Source organism: Lagenorhynchus albirostris, chromosome 14 (assembly GCF_949774975.1).
Source record: "Lagenorhynchus albirostris chromosome 14, mLagAlb1.1, whole genome shotgun sequence".
NCBI classification, from domain to species: domain Eukaryota; kingdom Metazoa; phylum Chordata; class Mammalia; order Artiodactyla; family Delphinidae; genus Lagenorhynchus; species Lagenorhynchus albirostris.
Window position 1 is genome coordinate 23,974,147 of NC_083108.1, and position 20,043 is coordinate 23,994,189.

At 49.8% G+C, this 20,043-nt stretch overlaps 1 protein-coding gene across 1 annotated transcript in view; it reads left to right on the forward strand.

Moving 5' to 3' along the window:
• Window positions 1–18,918, forward strand: part of LOC132532180 (cytochrome c oxidase assembly factor 8) — an 85,335-nt gene extending 66,417 nt beyond the window's left edge. The window contains exons 2-3 of the mRNA XM_060170498.1: window positions 18,039–18,394; window positions 18,604–18,918. Coding sequence (XP_060026481.1) covers window positions 18,039–18,394; window positions 18,604–18,709 — 462 coding nt within the window. The 3' untranslated portion in view covers window positions 18,710–18,918. The remainder of the gene's footprint in view (window positions 1–18,038; window positions 18,395–18,603) is intronic.
• Window positions 18,919–20,043: the final 1,125 nt, after the last annotated feature.

Here is a 20,043-nt window from a genome sequence, read left to right on the forward strand (position 1 = left end):
CTGAAATTCTGAATCGTAGCAGGATTATGTTAGCTCACTTCCCCTCTGCCCTTTCCTTCCACCTCCCACTTCCCCCATATAATAAAGAGAACTAATCAAGAGAAAATAATTAAAATTGAAGTAACACAGAGAAATCACTTCTAACCCAGGAGATTGGCAAAAAATAAAGTATGATAATACTCTTTGCTAGTAAAGACGCAGAAAAAGGACACTCTTGCACACTGTTGAAAAAATAAACTGGGCAGACTGGAAAACAATCTAGCAATATACTATAAACATGTTTATTAAAATTAAAAATACACATACGTGGTATTGGAGACAGGGAAAATATACAGATCAAGTGAAGAGAATAGAGTTTGAGGAGAGGGATATTTCCTTGACTAAAACCAGGGGTGGGGTGTGGTCTATGGGTCACAAGATCAATTGGAACTTGCAACCTGTTCACTAAATGCACCCCATAATGAGAGACCCTCAGAAGGAATAGTGGTTTGGGGTATCCTGGGCTCTGGGATCACCATAGAAGCCCATGACCCAAAGGTGATTAGCAAGATGAAAAACCTGCAGAGACCACACCTGGGGTAGGGGCTTCTCCCCTGTGATCAATATGGACCCATGGCAAGGGGGCCTAGACACTTCACCCAATCCAGTGGCGGATCAGGTAGTGACCAGAGAAAGATTTCGGTTGCATTTCCTGACATCCCAGTAGGACGGGGTTGTGAAGTCAACATTAAGTTGTGTTTGGTCATGGTTCCCCAGAAAAACATAACCAGTAGGAGACAGATAGATAGATAGATAAATAGATAGATAGATAAGTAGATAAAGATTTATTATAGGAATTAGCTCACACAATTGTGGAGGCCAAGAAGTCCCGGGATTTGCCGTCTGTAAGCTGGAGAAATAAGAAAGCTGGTTGTGCAATTCAGTTCAGATATGAAGCCCAGAGAACCAGGAGTGTCTGTTCAAGCAGAGAGAGTGAACTCATGTTTCCTCCACCTTTCCGTTCTATTCAAGCCCTCAGTGGATTGGATGGTGCCCCGCAAATTGGCGAGGGGCATCATCTTTACTTGACCTATTGATTCAAATGCTAATCTCTTCCAGCACCACCTCAGACACACCCAGAAATAATATTTTACCAGCTCTCTGAGCGTCCCTTAGCCCAGTCAAGTTGACATATATAATTCACCGTCACAAACAGTTTTGCAGAAAGTAAAGAACTATGCTATCACCTGCATACGTGAGTTGGCGAACTGAGAGTCTTCCCACTTATATGAGATTTAGAGGTAGGTATTATGGATGAGGTGGGGTTCAATCTCACCTTGAGAACAACAGGTAGGGGTTGGGGTGAGCACAGGTGTGACAGCCCAGGTGAGCAGGGAGTGGGCGGCAGACAGTGAAGAAACGGGCTTGGCTGGAGTATACGGTCCCAATTAGAGAGTGGAAAGAACCCACTTTTAGTGTCTGTCCTCCTCATTATCAAAACACATCTGTCACTGAACACCTCCACGTACAAGGTTCCGGGCTGTATGCTGTGAGGTATGGAAAGGTGAGAAATGCAGGGTCAGCGCTTTCTGTGAGCTCATAAGTTAGCTTGATAATGTGCGTCCACGAAGAAAAACACTCAGAAGGTGGAGTGCCCGATTCCTGACATACATCATCCGTGCACTTGTTTCCTCAGCTAAATCTTACTGTGTTTAATCCTCACACCGGGCTAAGTATTAGGGATGCAGAGATGAATGATACAGTGCACCATTCCTGGGAAATGCATAGAAATCACCTCCGGCTGAGGAAGGTCTCCCAGAGCTGGACCTGGGTGGGCTGGTAGGATGTGATACGTGTCTGAGGAGGAAGCGGGTATACCTGTGGCAAGATCGGCACCTGGGACTGATGGCCTGTGGAACACCCAGGTGAGCTGGGGGCAGGGGCCGGGGGGTAAGGGAGGTGGGCAGAGAGTGGCAGAGAGTGGGCAGAAGATCCAAGTGAGGGCAAAGAGGCAGATGAGGCTGGACAGGACAGCTGGGCGCAGATGACAGAGTGTTCTGCACTCTAGACTTTGGACTGTGGGAACCCGGAGTTAGTGAGGATTTCTGATCTGCTGTGAGGTCCTACTGTGCCCACCAAGCTCCTGCCACCTCCAAAGTGAGTGGTAGATGGGGCCAAGCAGGAATGTGCCCAGCAAAGATCATCTGTGGCCCACTTAGCTAGTGCCCATCCCCGAGTCACTTCTCTCCTGGGGCGCCTGCCAGCCCCGGACACTCACCAGAGCCCATGGGAGCCCTCAGCCTCTCCAGCCTGACCCGGAGGCCTGGAGGGCCCACGTGCTCTCGAAGAGCTGAGCTCCAGCCTTCCTTGTTCCTCCCACTCAGACAGCAGGGAGTCCCTGTTACATCAACCTCTGCCCCCCATCGCCAGCTGAAAGGGGAGGGGGAGGAAGCCCTGAGGCTTACAGCAAAACCTCAGGGTGCCCCTGAGTCCCAGGTGTGCTCAGATGTGGTCTGGGCCAGCCAAGCCTGCTGGGCCATCAACTTGGATGCAGGATACACAGAATGTACCTGCACCTCCTCCGGCAGGTAGGGGTGTGTGTGTGTGTGTGTGTGTGTGTGTGTGTGTGTGTGTGTGTGTGCGGTGTGTGTGTGTGTGTGTGTGTGTGCGTGCGCGCACACGCGCGCACGTGAGGCTCCCGGGCACAGAGTGTTGGGTAACCTACATCTAATGTCGCAGCCCAACACGCAGCCAAAGGATTGGGACAGGCTTTGCCTTTGAGGATGCCGACAAGCAAATCTCCTTGTGAGAAGATCGTTGTCTCCACGAACCCTGACGTCACAAACCCATTGCAGCCTGTCCTCCCTCTTCTCACGGACAGTTGTGTCCAGCTGAAAGCAAGCACCAACCCTCAACTTGAAGCTGTGTGCCTAAGTTTTCACCAACACCAAGGGATGCAATAAGTGTGTGCTGATTTGATGGTAAAGGGGTCATAGAAAGACCAACCCCACGGGGTTTTAGCATATGGAAGTGAAGAGGGCTTTTCTATCCCTTTCCTTTAGGGTGGTGGGGATGGAGGCAGAGGTGATGGGATTGATGGGGAAGGAGAGAAGCTACGGATTTGGCTACAGCAGAATCTCTGGGGCATTAGTAATCATGTATTAATATTTCCTAAAGCTCCCCAGATGAAGAAAAATGTTGAGAACCAACTGCCCCAAGGAGAGAGGTATGAAGAGGAGCCTTCTTTCAGATTGAATCGTGCCCAGAATAAATCAGTCCACCACTGCTGTAGAATCCACCTGCTGACGCTCACTGTGACCCAGATTCTTGTCTCATTCCATCAGCCCCGTTCCACGTCTCCCCCGCCCCCACCCCCAGCCTTATTCCAGTTCAGCCCCTTTAATATCCCTGCTACCCATCGACTGCCATTCCCTTAGGACTTCCTTCCAGCCCCAGTTAAGAAAAACATATGATCACCGGCTTCCAGACCTCACCGCTTCCATTCTGCACACTCCAGGACCCTCTCCCAGACTGGAAGGAGTGAGAAGAGTTTGGGGTCTTTCTCCACCCCCCCCAAGCGAGTGGGCATCCAGATATGGGCAAAATCAGAGCGTGCTCAGTACGTGACCTCCGGGTGTTGGGATGAACATGCAGGCCAGGCTGCAGCCCTGCCAGGGTGCCCGGCGCTTGGAATCTTTCAATGCAAATTTCCCTTGTGGCAGCCCTGGCCTCTTTTGCAGGGGTGGCAGCCGCCCTGGGAGGAAAGACGAGATTTAAATTGGTAATCAAGCACTGTACCAAACCGGACTTTGACCTTGTTCAGAATTCCATTGGCCCGTGTTCCCTGACCCACCACCGCCCTTTCTGCCCAATTGTTCCCTTGAGTAGCTGCCTGCTATCTATGGCAATAAGGCAGGCTGCCACCAGCTGCTGCTTCCCTGGCTGCCCTCCACCTGGCTGGATCGGAAGGCCTTGGAAATCAGAGAGCTTTGCCTTTCCAGCCACTTTGCTACCTCTGCTCCTGGAGCGAGACAAGAATGGTCTGGATGAGGTCTCTGGTCCTGGCTGTGCCCGCTGGTAGGGCCTGGGAGAGGTGAAGACAGCCCCGACAAACTTCTTTTATGCACTCTTGGTTACCAAAGCGATTCCCAGACGAGGCCTGGAATGGCCAGTGTGGGCCCACACGCCTGCTATGTCCACGGAAGCAGCATGGATCCAGCACCCATTCTCTCCAGCTCCTTCCACTGCCCCAGAACACCCCTGCTTGCTGCAAAACACCACGTTTTTGCTCATTTCTTCTGCCGAGAAGGCCTTCCACATTCTCTTCTACATGTCTAAACTCTGCCCTTCCTTCCATGGCCTGGGGGACCACTCTCCCCCGTAGAGTGCCTACTCACTCCCCTGCAACCCTACCATGCTTTTTCTCTGACCTCCTCAATTCATGACTCAAACCAAATATCTGGGGCATTTAGTCACATGCTGATTTGCCATGTTGTCTCATTGTTTCAAGTGTTATCTCCCCAACAAGATGGTACGCTCCCAAGGACTATGCATTACCTAGAATTGGCACTTAGTAGGTCTACTGGGAATCAGTGAATGTGAAAGGACAAATGAATGAATATAGACGTTGCTTTATTCAGAGCTCTGTTTTCTTTACACGCCTAGAATTCTTCCCAACAAGAGAGCCCTTCTTTCCATTGGCTGTTGTCACAACGAAGCTGCTGGTGGAAACTTTGCTTCCCATGCCTCCCAGAGCACAGGGGAACCAGGAATGTTTCACCAGGAGGAGTCAGTTGCCAGAACAGTTGGATTTCCACCAGCGTGCAGGGCACTAGTGGCTGCTGGGAGCAGATGTCTGCCCTCTTTGATCTAACTGGGATGCTAGAATGTGCCCACACGAAGCTTTGTTTCCGTTAATGCACACAGTATGTAAGGGCTAAGAATGGCCGGGTGCAGAAAGCACCCAGTCTAGGCTGTCCTAATCAGAGAGCATGTGAAGGAGGCAGAAAATAGGACTGTTGAATGGAGGCAGCAGGGAGACTGGGTGTCCAAGGGAGGCATGAAAGAGTGCCCCTACTCCCTCTTCCCCAGCCAGACTCCACCTGTCCATGTCTGCCCCCCCACCCAGGTAAGAAAGAGCCAAAGATGGGGCGAGGACAAGGGACAAGATTGGGGGTGGGGTGGTGGATGGATAGTTAACTCAGGGGGTTCATCTGAGAGGAAACGCCTTGGGAATGCAAGGCAGCTCTCACACATGCCCTATCCATCCGAAGGGGAGGCATAGAGGAGGCTCAAAAAGCCAGGAGGGGCTTCCGTGGTGGCGCAGTGGTTGAGAGTTCACCTGCCGATGCAGGGGACACAGGTTCGTGCCCTGGTCCGGGAGGATCCCACATGCCGCGGAGCAGCTGGGCCCGTGAGCCATGGCCGCTGAGCCTGCGCGTCCGGAGCCTGTGCTCCACAACGGGAGAGGCCACAGCAGTGAGAGGCCCGCGTACCGCAAAAAAAAAACAAAACCAAAAAAGCCAGGCAAAGACCAGACAGGCAAGAAAGAAGATCTAGAAAGACAGGTGAAGTGTGAGCTGCCACATCTTTGTACACAGAGGGCCCAAGGTTGGGGCAGGGGGTCGTTGATGAGCTCTGTCCATGGGGCTTCCACCTATTGTCTCAGAAGTAAGTCAGGAGCCGGGGGCCAAGCACGGAGCAGCCTATGTGTGGCCCCTGGGTGCCATTGCGCTCCTGCGTCCTTCGCTGTGGTTAGGGCAGAGAGACCCTCTGACAGAAAGACATAGGGTGCTTGTCTTCTGGGCAGAGGAGAGGCTCAGAGACAAGAATATGGGTGAAGGGGAGGTGGCAGCATCCAACCTACAGGCAAGCGGACCGAGTGTGGTGGGGTGAGCCTGGGTGTCGAGGAGTCATTCTGGGGCTCCCCAAGGAGCAGAAATGCCCACATGAGGTTTCCTAGCAGCGCCCTCCCCCAGGCCCTTCCCCTCTGGCCTCGGGCCTCTTGCCCACCAGTGCATGCAGTCCCATCACCGATGACAGTGAGCAGAGTTTGCCAATTCCATTACTTTTATTACTCATGCCTTTCATTACTCATGCCTTTCCCAGGGAAAGGAACAGACTCGAAGGAGAAGGCAGTTGCCATGGACTGGAACTTGCTGACGCACCTCTCAGCTAACTCGACCCCTTTCTTTCAAGAGGAATTTTACACAGCGCATTTTATGGGTACCTACTGACATCAAAACTGTTAAGTCAGAGGGCAGGCATCGAGGTCAGAGAACGCCCCACCTCTGGGGCGTATTTCCTCCTTCTGCTCCACAATGTCCCCCAGGATCACGGGAGGATGGGCAGGCAAAAAAGAAGAAGATTTCATACGCCCAGGTGTGTGTGCAGGGGAACTTTCTCTCCCACTCTAGCCAGAGACATAGAATTTAATAAATCCTCAGAACGGGGGAGGCAGGGGTGTGTGAGGATGTCTTTCATTGTGGGGAGGGTGGGTCAAACACCTAGAGCATCTGCTAACCGCATGCTCTTGAGAGCACGCCCACACACATGGTGTACCGCTGAGGCCCAGAAACAGGGAAGAGAAAGGGGGCCAATCTGGAAGCCAGGGCTCCATCCCCAGTCACTCCACGCTGGTTAGGACTGTGGTTCCCATACCTGGATGGATGGCAGAATCACCTGGCCAGCTCAGCAAACGTGCAGATTCTTGGGGTCCCACCGCAGTCCCACCAAGTCAGAGCCACGTGGGGTGGGGAAATTGGGGTATGCGTGTGTTCAACAAGCTCCCCTGGGATTCTCATGCCACATTCCCCTTCCTGAGTTTAGAGTTGCCGGATCCACATGGGGTTCCTTGAAAATTGATGCTACTCTTGTTCAAGGCCACAGGCAGACCTCCAAAGACAGACCCCGGAGCCAGCACATGGAATGGGAGAGCCAGATCTACTCCCAGAGAAGCACCCTGCAGCCTGAGTATCCTCATGGCACACTCGGCCACTGCAGGTGATCACCTGGGATGCATTGATTTCTGTTATCCCATAGGACCTCTTTTGTAGCACTTTGTTGTTTGTTTTCACAAAATCCACTATTACAGATATTTGATGATGGACTTGAATGCTATTCTTCTCCCTGTTTAACACGTTTGCCAACCAACCTTACCTGCCAAAGGTAATGTGGAAACCCATCACCCACTGGCTTGTTCAAGATGAGCCCAGGGTCACTAAACCATTATCCTATTTTCTTTGGAGCTTCTGTTTCCCTGAACAACAGGCTGCAAAGTGATTTGGAAAATCAAGGTTAGACCCATACCCTGGGCAAAATGCCTGAGAAGAAAAGACAGTTTCTTATCTTTTTTTTTTTCCTACTTTTTTTTCCAACCTAAGGTATATATAAGGTCACAGAAAAAAGAGTGTTGATTCCACGTGGCTGGGGCTGAACCCTTGTAATTTACCAATGACGTCTCACTCACTCATGAGTTTTCCTGGGTCTGAGTCACACACAGGGAGGCTTTTAAGCAGAGAAAAGAAAATTCCTGAAATGAATGAGTTACAATCTGGCCCGGGAGGCAATACCACAGAAGCACTCACTCTCACCCACACAATCAGGCCTGAGAGCTGATGGAAATTTGTGGGAAAGGTTGTGAAATTGGGGATTACAGAAACAAAGTCTAAGGCAGTGGAAGGAATTCTACTGGCAGACTGCCTCTGAACTTGAACTCTTCCTTGGGTTGCCAGCCTGCTGGCCTGCCCTGCAGATTTTGGACTCCCCCGTCTCTGCGATCACACGAGCCAACTCCTTAAAATAAATCCCTCTTTATATGCGCACATCCTATTGACAAATGCACAGTCCAAGAGACAAAAACACCCACACACGCCCACAACCAGCCCAGCAGGGAGATCTTTAGTCCCTACGATGGGCCAGACTGTTACAATAACAAAATCAATACTGACCTAGACTGCAGTTTCTACGTGGCTTCTATCAGGAACACAAAGGTGTATATGGAACAGAGTCCCTGTCCTCCAGTGACTTTCCAACTCGTCACCAAGTTAAAGAACCTCAACACTGAAAGGGGCCCCAGTGAACCTCACCTAGTCCAACCCCTCGGTTTTACGGACGGGGAAACTGAGGTTCTGAGAGGGGACAGGACCTGGTCCAGGCAGCACAGCCTGATGGTGGAAAAGTCGGGATGAGATCCCAAGGAAAACATTCCAGACAAGAAGAGCATGAGTATGAGTGATTGTGTGTGTGTGTGACACACACACTGAAGAAGGTGGGAAGGTGAGCAGCTGGAGCAGGGTAATTATGGGCTGCAGACAAGGTGGAAACGGGGGAAGGTGACCGTGGAGAGTGTCAGACACCTGAGTGTGAAGTTTAGAATGGGTCCACCAGATTGGAGAAGCTTCCAAACACTTTGGGTGTGGGGAGCGACACGATGAAAGAGTTCTTACAAGAGTGCTGCTGTTACAGGAATATTGTAAAAGAGAAAAATGTTGAAGAAAACCTTCTTCTTTTTTTTTTTTTTTTTTTTGCCACACCACACGTCTTGTGGGATCTTAGTTCTCTGACCAGGAATCGAACCTGTGTCCCCCGCAGTGGAAGCACAGAGTCCTAACAACTGGACCGCCAGGGAATTCCCAAAGAAAACCTCCTTAAAGCCAAACCTTATGACAGATATCTGTCTCTTGAGAGATTAGGAGGCCCGATACAGATTAGAACTGGAGTAGAAGAATTACCCAGTTAGAAGAATGTCAAGGGAAAAGCAGAATGAGACAGAATGAACTAGAAGGGACTTCCCTGGTGACACAGTGGTTAAGAATCTGCCTGCTAATGCAGGGGACACAGGTTTGAGCCCTGGTCCGGGAAGATTCCACATGCTGTGGAGCAGCTAAGCCCGTGCACCACAACTACTGAGCCTGCACTCTAGAGCCCATGAGCCACAACTACTGAGCCCACGCGCCACAACTACTGAAGCCCACGTGCCTAGAGCCCGTGCTCTGCAACAAGAGAAGCCACCACAATGAGAAGGTCCCACACCACAACGAAGAGTAGCCCCCGCTCGCCACAACTAGAGAAAGCCTGCGCGCAGCAATGAAGACCCAACACAGGCAAAAATAAATAAAAATTAAAAAAAAAAAAAAAAAAAGAATGAACCAGAAGAGTAGAGATCATGAGCCAGTCTTCCAAGGAGCTATCCAGGCTGTTCAAAACCAAGAACAGCAAGGAGATGCTGGGCTTTTTGCTCAGAGCCTGTGAGGAGGTACGAGAACCTCTCCACCAAAAGCTGGATGGTCGAGCCCCACTGAAGGCTCAGGCACACCCTTGGCCTCTGGTCTCCCCACTGGAGGTGAAGAGGGCTGGCTCGTATCATCTTCGGAGTCTCCCTGCGGCCTCTTCCTCCCATAATGGGCCCCCTACCCTCCCAGGCCTCCAGGGTCTGTTTGCCTGAAGCTGAGTCCCTGGGAGATGGTGGGTGTCCCTTCTTCCCTCCAGTGACGCCAGGCTCCTTCAGCAGCGCTCAGCAGCCCCTCCCTGGTTGTAATGTCAGGACGGTGGCACCGTCTGCACGTCCAGCCTTTCCTCCCTCCCCGCCCCCACCCCCACCCCCACCCCCACCCCCGGCCCTGTCCTAGTCACTGCTTCTTGTCTGGGGACTTCAGCTTTTGGATCAATGCTCTGCTGAGGTGCCTGACCCAGACCCAAGCTCAAGAAAAGATCAGGACTATTTTCTTGTTTGGGTTCATCCTCAAGGGCATTCTCTGAAGTGTCCTCTGATGAGGAATCTGCCAGAATCCTGCATTGACAACTTTTCACCATTAACGTGCTGTAAACATGGATAAAACATGTCACAGATGCTCAGCCTTAGAAAAGAGATCATACGCTATCTCATGCCTCTATCTCTCTCTCTGTCTCCTTCTTCCTCTCCTTCCCCACCTTCTCTCTCTCCTTCCAGAACCTACTTTCCTGGGGTGGTGGGAGAAACTGTGGGCTCAAGGGAAATGTTCATGTACTCACCATTCACCCCACACCTTACTCACAAAGCCAGGTTTCTGACTGAGTAACAGAGTTACTAACCATGCTGCTCACTGGAGCACAGCACAGGGAGGGAGCCGGCTCACGTACTTACTGTGGGTGTCCAGAGACATCAAAACAGAGCTCAGGAAATCTGCCTAGGCCGGAATCTGAGACAGGTGGTGGATTTTGCCTTGTATAACTGGATGAAATAGGTGAGGGTGAGTGTAAAAAGAGAGAAAGAGAAGAGAGCTCAGGACACAAGAACAGAAACTGGTGAGAGGAGACAGGGCAGGAGAAACTGGAGACCCAGGAAAAGCAGGAACGTGTGTGGTGTCAGGGGATTTAAGGAAGGAGTGGGGGGTTTTCTCTTGTTAGGAAAAAAGAGGTCCAAAGAATCAAATCTGCTGAGAAAAGGCACACTGGCTCTACAGACGGGCCTTTGGTACCACACTGAGAGCAGTCTTGGCCCAGTGGTAGATGGACAAGCCAGAGAGCAGTGAGATCAGGCGTGAACACGATGGGGGAAAGTGGTGGAGAGGGCAAGTATAGAAAACACCTTCCAGACGGTGTGAGAAACAGAGTGGCAGGGCATGTGAAGACAGGAGGGAGGCTTTTATTTTTTTGAATGAATGAGACTTGATTGTGTTAAATGCAGGTGGAAGGCAGACTAGCCCAGGGAGAAGGGATAAAGACCTGGGAGAGAGGAGACATTTAACGAGATCAGTGCGTTGTGAAATTGGGGGTGCTGGTGTAGGAGGTGGACAAGAGGAGATCACAGACACAACTTGCACTGTGACCCAGAGAAGGATCAAAGGGTGCAAACAAATAAAGGAAAGTTTGGTGACCAGGAAGGGGAAGAGGCTGCTTCTGATGGTTTCTATTTTTCTTTTCTTTTTCTAAATAGGAGGGCCCTCATCTTTGGGACACAGGCTAGTTCAAGTCAGAGGAGGCATCATAGGGTGACAGGCTTAGAGTCCCTGGGCAACTGTCTTCCAGGGCAGGTAGTCATCCCTGGGCACGCATCTGATATGGCCTATGAAATAGCTACTTGTTTGCCTCAGAAGAGACTGGCTTCAAACCCAGACTGATGAAATGATGCTCTCAGGCTACCACCTCATGGTGGCCAAAATGTGAGGCTCTGTGGAGACACATGGTCATGGCCATGGGTGTGGTTGTACAGCTACCCACCAACCAGCAGGCTCCTGGGACTCTCCCGACAATATCTGTCTTAGTCCATCTGGACTGCTATAATGCAGTGCCAGAGACTGGATAGCTTATAAACGACAGACATTTATTTCTCAAGGTTCTGAAGGCTGGACGTCCAAATCAGGGTGCCAGCATGGTCGGGTGAGGGCCCTTTTCTGGTTTTCTCATTGTACCCTTGCATAGTAGAAGGGGCTGGGGAGCTCTCTGAGATCTCTTTTATAAGGGCACTAATCTCGTTCATGAGGGCTCCACCCTCATGACGTTAGGGGCCACTTCCCAAAGACCCCATCTACTAATACCATCACATTGAGGATTAGGCTTCAACATAGGAATTTTGGGGGACACACATTAAGACTATAGCAAAACTCTAAATCCCCCTTCACACAGTGTTGGTACCTCCCTAGTAGTGGTCACCACAGTCCCCCCGGGTCATAACCGTATGTGGCTATATTCGATATCCTTTCCTGTAGTTTCCGGAAGAGTTAGAATCCTAAGTTATTGATCCTTGCTTCCCTATTCAAAGTTGCTCTCTGCATGAAATTGATCTGTTCCTGGCTAAATTCCACAGTCCTGATGCCGACATTTTGGCTCAGCCACCACTCAGAGATGGTCCCCAGAAAGCCCCTCTTCTGGCACTGGCCTGCTTCATATAAGAGAGTTTTAACAAGATGATGCCCAGAGACTTACAAGTCCCCTGCCCCACTCCCAGCAGCCAGATCAGAAAGAATTCCAGATCTTCGACCCTTCCTAGCACAGCTGCCTCCCGACCAAAAGAGAATTGCTGGGAGTTTGTAAAGTCCCAGGCTCACAGCTTTCATTGTCCAGCACATGATTCCTTCTCCTTCCCCCTTATTAATCTGACACCGGCAAGTACTACAAAGACATGGGCTGAATTCCAGCCATGTCATCACTGGGGAAACAATAAAATGCCTGACTGACTATAAAGGGTCTAACTGTCACAGAGATAAAGACCAGTCTCCGATCTTCTCCAGCAAGGCGGGGCTCGACGTACAGCCTGGGAAAGCTTGGTTTTCTCGTGGCAGAAGCTGTGAAAACATTTCCTGCTTTGAAGCGTGATCACTGGCTCTTCTGTAGGACAAAATGAGCAAGAGACACAAGGCAGCAGACTGTGCTGCCAGCTGGAGGACCCCAAACTGGGCTGAAAGAGCCCCACACCCACATATACCCGTGTGGACCACACTCTGTGGGCCCATGTGTTCTGATTTAGCGAATATCTGGAGGAGGGAAAGTCCAGCTGATTTGTAATCAAAAGTACCATCCCTGGGCTTCCCTGGTGGTGCAGTGGTTGAGAATCTGCCTGCTAATGCAGGGGACATGGGTTCGAGCCCGGGCCTGGGAGGATCCCACATGCCGCGGAGCAACTAAGCCCGTGAGCCACAACTACTGAGCCTGTGCGTCTGGAGCCTGTGCTCTGCAACAAGAGAGACCGCGATAGTGAGAAGCCTGCGCACCGCGATGAAGAGTGGCTCCCGCTTGCCACAACTAGAGAAAGCCCTCACACAGAAACGAAGATGCAACACAGCAAAAATAAATTAATTAATAAACTCCTACCCCCAACATCAAAAAAAAAAAAGTACCATCCCTTACCGCAAGGGCTCTTTCACATTTTTAGCTCACTTGATCCTCAAGACTAGCCCGTGAGGGCCTAAGACAGGTACTCTTATTCCCATTTTAGAGACGCGAAAACTGACACCCAGGTTGTGAAGGGTTCTTGGCTCTTAAGTGGCAGAATCACTCAGGTCTTCTGACTCCTAATTCACGTTCTTTTCCTGTGAAAGAGCACTACCTCCCCTTTTTAGAGAGTGGTTATTGCACTGAAAATTACAAACAGACTCTGAAGATCCTGTAATTTCTTCATCCTCTCAAGCCCAATTGGCAACAAAGCATCAGGGATGGTCTCCTCAATTTGAGATGTGATAACCACTCCTTACAGCGAGCTCTGACCGAGTCACAGCATACACTCTCACTGCCTGATCAGAACCAGAGGGTGAAGAAAGCTCTCGCAGAATCTCTGCTCTATCCACCAACTGAGACTCCAAACCAGGCCTTCGTGGCGTAGCGTCTTCATGGCATCAAGGGCAGACAGAGGTTCCTTCGGTGCTTTCTCTGTAGAACAGCGAGATTGCCTTTCCTCCCGATGGGCTGGGTCTGATCTGGCCCTGGATTACCTTGAGAGGTTGGTTACAGCACAGGACAGAATTAGAGGCTGTCCAGGCCAGAGCAGATCCAGTGAGCAGATCCCAGAGAGAACGGTCCCAGGAGTTCTGAGACCACCTCATGGGCCTTTGGGTTACTTTCAGGGCAGGTCTGAACAGATCTGGTCCAAATTTCCACTTCCCATTGGAGCCCATGTATATGACTTCACATGAACTTGGATCACCAAGAACGTGCTTTGATTGTTAGGCTATCTCACGGCTGTGGTCATCCTGACTCCTCAATTGTGTGGGAAGTGACGTGAGGGTAGGGAAGTGGGCAAGTGTTTCCCAGAGCCGTAACCTCCCATTTCTCAGTCCCTCACCCTCCACAGAAGCCCTTCTTCCCTCTCAGGTACGTAACATCCTTCCAGGCTCTTCCTATCAAAACCTAATCTCAAGGAAAGATCTAAAAATTAAGCAGAATCCAAGCCGACTGGAGCTGGAATGACGCCTTGACTTTCCAGATGAGGAGAGTGAGGTTACGGCAGGTACAACTTACCTGCCGTACAGGTAAGGTACAACTCACACCCTCAGAGATCAAGAGAATTCCAGGATCAGTGAGGAGGGAACATCGTCTGTGAGTGGTCAGAGCCTTTCACTTACAGCCCCTGTTTACAAAATCATCACTGATGACCCTGCTTCCTTTGAAGACTGTGTGACCTAGTAGGGATAAGACTTAGCACACCCTTGGCACCCACAGACAACAGTTCCAGGAACGCAGGTGAGCCACTCTGGGTCCACATACCTCATATGGACATGCTTGAACTTGCACTTAGACATTTATTCCCAAGGCATTGGCTCCGGGTTGACAAGCAGGGAAACCTCAAAGCCCTCAGCTCTTCACCATTTTTCTTGATCACACGAGAGTCACCAGAAGCTTTGTGGCTCCAACACCAGGACAATCACAGTTCACTCCACCTGGGTCTCCCCAGGTAGGCAGTGGCTGGAAGCAGGAGCCCTCATCTACCATCTCATTCACACAAGCTGGTTCAAGGCACATTTTTTGAGCACCTACTTTTTGCCAGCCACTGGGATAGGTTCTGGGAACCCCTAGATACATGGGCTCAGTTCTTGTGCTCCTCACAGTCAAGAGGAGGACACTGGGCTTCCCTGGTGGAGCAGTGGTTAAGAATCCCCCTGCCAATGCAGGGAACACAGGTTCCAGCCCTGGTCCAGGAAGATCCCACATGCTATGGAGCAACTAAGCCCATGAGCCACCACTACTGCGCCTGTGCTCTAGAGCCCGCGGGCCACAACTACTGAGCCTGTATGCCACAACTGCTGAAGCCCGCATGCCTAGAGCCTGTGCTCCGCAACAGAAGCCACTGCAGTGAGAAGCCTGCGCACCGCAACAAAGAGTAGCCCCTGCTCGCTGCCGCTAGAGAAAGGCCGCACGCAGCAACAAAGACCCAACGCAGCCAAAAATAAATAAATTTATTAAAAAAGAAAAAAAAGAGGAAGACACGTAAGAAACTGACAACCCAGTTCACCACCTGTGTGCTTTGCCAGAGCTCTTCACAGGGCTGGGGCTCTGAGAGAGGAGCAGCCCCTAACCCAGACTGGGATGCGTGGGATGCTGGGGTGGTCAGAGAGGCAGGCATGCACCCGCACAGAAAATTTCAGTGAAACTGGGAAAGTGAAACGATAGAGATACATACAAAATCTGTCTTAAAAAGAAGTCTTCCCTACCCCTGCTCCCCTTTCGCTTCATTTTATCATCTCCCACCCTTCAAAGCGAAGCTTTTTGAAAGTATCTTCCACTTATTCCCCGCTCCACTGAAACTGCTCTTAAATCACCAGTAACCTCATGATTGATAATCCAACACGCCCATCTTCATCTCATAAACCCCTGTGGTACCTGGTCTCTCGGCCCCTGCCTCCTCCTTTCTCAGTCTCCCTGATCCCACCCTCCTGATGCCTCCCTAGTCTCCCCTTCCAGGTCATCCCCCACAGTCTGCCCTCCGCACTGTGGCCCTCTCTTTCTAAAACTCTGACCACACTACCCCCTTATTCAAATCCTTCACTTGTTGCACAGTGCCCTCAAGTCAACCTCCAAACTCTTTGGCTTGGAAGGTAAAACCTTCTAGGACCCAGCCACCTGCCTCTCCAGTTCGCCTCTGCCGCCTGTGACCCCAGAAAAGCCCGAAACTCTGTCCTACCAGGTGACTTTGTACAAGCTTTTTCCTCTGTCTGTAACCCCCATGTGGTAAACCCTACTCATCCTTAATCTTGTTCAAATGTCACCTCTTCCAGGAAGCCCTCCATTGCTCCTCCTTTCACTCCTTCCCAGGCACATTTCTGTAACCCCCTTCAATCTTCCCAGAGCATCCTCTATTCACCACTGGCATGTAACTGATCACTTGGCTATGTACCCCTGCCCCCCTAACTAAGTTGTACAGGCCTCGTTGCAGATGGTGCCTTACTGATCTTTGCACGGTGCTTGGCAAAAAAGCTTTCTTTAACAAACATTGATTGATTGTTTGGTTGATTCATTAATTAAGTATAAAACAAGGTCCCCTGTGAAGAAACCACAGTCCAGATGGGAAGGAAAGCCAATCATGGGTGAGCTGATGGAATATACTCATGCCAAGAGTAAGCATATTTTCCTGACCACAGAGGACTGGGGAAACCTGGAGGAGGAAGATACTGAGAGAGCTTGAAGGACTGGAGCAGCAGGTTTCCTGATTGGGAAGCAGGTTAATCAATGCACGAGCCCGGGCTGTGGTTTCACCTACACCTGGTTCATTTCCAGCAGCAGCAACATTGCGGCGAGGATTTGGTGCCAACGGGCACCCAGGGTCCCTTCCACGTAATTAACATGTCTCTGGGGGAGGCCTGAATCCCACAGTCTGGAATGTAGACAAAGAGGATCTGTTCCAGTTATGCTAATTGCTGCCTCTCTCCCACAGAGGATAGGGCGGTGAGAGATTCCAGGAGGCAGCTGAGCAGAGCGGGAATTCCTCAGCTCCTGCAGCCTGGCCCGAACCCAGGGAGGGGCCCCGCCAGCCCTCACCGGGGAAAGCTGGAGGCAGAGCCGCATTCATCTATCCCATAGGCTGTCTCTGAGAGGTGTGATTTGAAGACCAGGCAGCTTCCTAGCCAGGCACCCTAAACCTTAAAACTGCACTTTAGAAACATTGCTTTCCCCTGAAAGCACTTTTTAATGCAAACGACCCAGGAAGAAGTAGCACATTAAGTTCCTAACACCTTCCATATAAGTGGGTGGCTGTGCAGCTTTCCCAAGGGGTCTGGGGACCTGGGAAGGCAGGTGCCTGAGCTGTAGAAGGGACACAGTGAAGACAGGAGGCCCTGGGTCACAGATTCACTTCTGCCACAAATGTACCCCCCCACCCCTGACCGTTGTTGCCCCACGGCCCGGTTCTGTGCTGGCCTTTCCTTCTGCCACCATCCTGGGCTGAAGACCTCGTTAGTCCTCAGGGGTGCCCACCACCCCACTCTAACACCTCCTTCTCTACGGCTTCCTTTGCTCAGAATCAGTGGCCCCCTGAGGCCACTGGCATCTCTGAGTTTACAGCCCTCAGCTCCCTTATTGGGATGCTGGTCCAGGCTTTTGTGCGAGGCATTTCTGGGGGGTAAGAGCACTTGCTGTGCATCTGCAGTGGTCCTCTGACCCCAGCCTGCAGCAGAATTACTGTGAGGGCTTGTTGAAACAGATCAGCTACAGAGCTTCTGTACGTCTCAAGTAGAGCCTGAGAATCTGCATCTCTAATGAGTTCCCAGCTGATGCTAATGCCGGCCCAGAGAACCCACTCCGAGAACCACAGCTTTATAACCTTGCGACTCAAACTGTGGTCTGCAGACCAGTATCCCTGGCATCATCTGAGAGCTGGTTAGAAATGCTGAACGAGAAGCTGCATTTTAACAAGGTCCTGAGTGACTTTTATGCACATTAAATTTTGAGATCCCTTCCCCAAAGCAGTGCTCTCAACGTGTGGTGCAGACCACCTGCATCAGCATCACCGGGGAGCTTGTTAATCAAAGGCTTGCCTACGTTCATAGCAGCGCTATTTACAATAGCCAAGACATGGATACAACCTAAATGTCCATTGACAGACGAATGGATAAAGAAGATGGAATACTACTCAGCCATAAAAAAGAATGAAATAATGCCATTTGCAGCAACATGGATGGACCTGGAGATGATCATACTAAGTGAAGTCAGAAGAGAAAGACAAATACCATATGATATCATTTATATGTGGAATCTAAAATATGACACAAATGAACTTTTCTATGAAACAGAAACAGACTCACAGACGTAGAGAACAGACTTGCAGTTACCAAGGGGAAGAAGAGGTGGAGGACGGATGGATGGGGAGTTTGGGATTAGCAGATGCAAACTATTATATGGAGAATGGATAAACAAGGTCCTACTGTATAGCACAGGGAACTCTATTCAATATCCTGTGATAAACCATAGTGGAAAAGAATATAAAAAAGAATGTAGAGCACTGGAGCCTACCTGGGCTCTTTGGTGGGGCTAATGGCGGACTCTGGGAGGGCTCACGCCAAGGAGTGCTTCCCAGAACTGCTGCTGCCAGTGTCCTTGTCCCCACGGTGAGCCACAGCCACCCCCCGACTCCGCAGGAGACCCTCCAATACTAGGAGGTCTCAAGATTCTGCCCTCCAGGAAAATCTTGCCATGATTGGATAGGACCCCCAGATAAATATTCAAATCTTCGACCTGTTCACTTCTACATCCCTGAAAATGAATCACCATTGGAACAAAAGTTAAGAGAATTAAGACAAGAAACACAAGAATGGAACCAACAGTTCTGGGAGAACCAGAATTTGACTTTTCTTAAGGAAAAAGAAAAATTTATTGACTCAAGACTGAAAGCCAAAGGCCTGGAACTGAGAGCTGAGTCAGGTCAAAAAGCAATATTGAATGCAGAAGAAATGGCTGACTTTTACAAGGAATTTTTAAGTAAAAATTTTCAGAAGCACATGTATTACAACAGGTAGAAGTCGCTATCAACTTAGTTTTTGCACTTTTAAATAAAATTGACAGATTAAAGTTACTTGCATGGCAGCCCTAAAGCAGCTTGCACCCCTAGTGCATAGACAGTGGGTTCTACACAGGGGAAACTAATATTATAGAATAAAAGAGACTTCATGCCGTGTGTAGACATTGCTTGGATCCTAATACGGACAGACCACCTATAGAAAGGGACTGGTGCAAGCGTAATTTTGCCATCCCCTTCTTCATGGGAAAAGTGGCCCTGGAGAGGATTTGGAACAAGCTTAGACTGAAACGAAAGAAGACCAGCAATTAGGAGCCCACCCTGACCCACCCGCCAGCGTCTAAGTTTCCACGAGAAGCAGCTGCTTACAGGAGCTCGTTTTACGAGGGCTCTAAGAGCTGTGTGTGCAGGGCAGGCTGGGAGGACGCGGGTCCTGGTGCGCTGTGGCCCACGTGGCTCCATCCTGACTGTGGATTCCAAGCTGGCTCTTGGTCATGGAAGTGATGTTAAATAAAACCCAAGCACTGTGAAAAAAAAAAAAAAGAATGTATATATATGTATAACTGAATAACTTTGCTGTACAGCAGAAATTAACACATTATAAATGAACTATACTTCAATAAAATAAAATTTTTTAAAGAGTTCCCAGTGCCCCCTTCCTCCTCCAGGCCTCTGGTGATCACTGTGGCCCTCATGTTTAGGAACTTGCGCCTCACAGTATCCACTTTGGCTACTGTTAGAATTCCCTGAGGAGATTGTCCAGGCCGCCCCTCTAGAACAATCAAATCAGATTTGGGGAGTGGAGACCCAGACATGGGCATTTTTAACCGTCCCCAGGTCATGGCAATGTGCATTTAAAGCTGAGACCTTCAGTTTAACACCATCCTCTTCTCGCTAGCAGAAGAGGTTCTCAAATTTGGCTACAAATCAGGATCCCCAGAAAGTTTTTAACTTTTTATTTTTGAGATGAAATTCACATAACATAAAATACATCATTTGACCATTTTAAAGTGGACAATTCAATGGCTCTTAGAACATTCTTCACAATGTTGTGCAACTATCACTACCATCTAGTTCTAAAACATTACCATCACCCTGAAAAGAAATCCCATGCCCCGCAATGCCTCCCTCCCCCAGCCCCTGGCAGTCACTAGTCTACTTTCTGTCTCTCTGGATTTGCCCATTCTGGACATTTCATGTAAATGGAGTCATACAATATGTGGCCTTTAGCTTGTATCGCTTAGCGCAATGTTTCTGAAGTTCATCTATGCATGCATCAGTACTTCATTCCTTTTTATGGCAAGTGATATTTCATTGTATGGATTTACCACATTTAATTTATTTATTCATCTGTTGATGGACATTTGGGTCATTTCCACTTTGGGGCTAACGTGAATAATGCTGTTAGGTCCATTGATGTACAAGTTTTTGTGAGAACATATGTCTTCAGTTCTCTTGGGGACATACCTGGGAATGGAATTGCTGGATCATATGGTAACTCCATACTTAACTTTTTGAGGAACAGCCAAACTGTTTTCCAAAGCAACTGCACCATTTTAGATTCCCATCAGCAGTGGATACATGTTCTGATTTCTCCGCATCTTCACCAACACTTCTTTTCTTTTTTTCTTTTTTACTTTTTATTA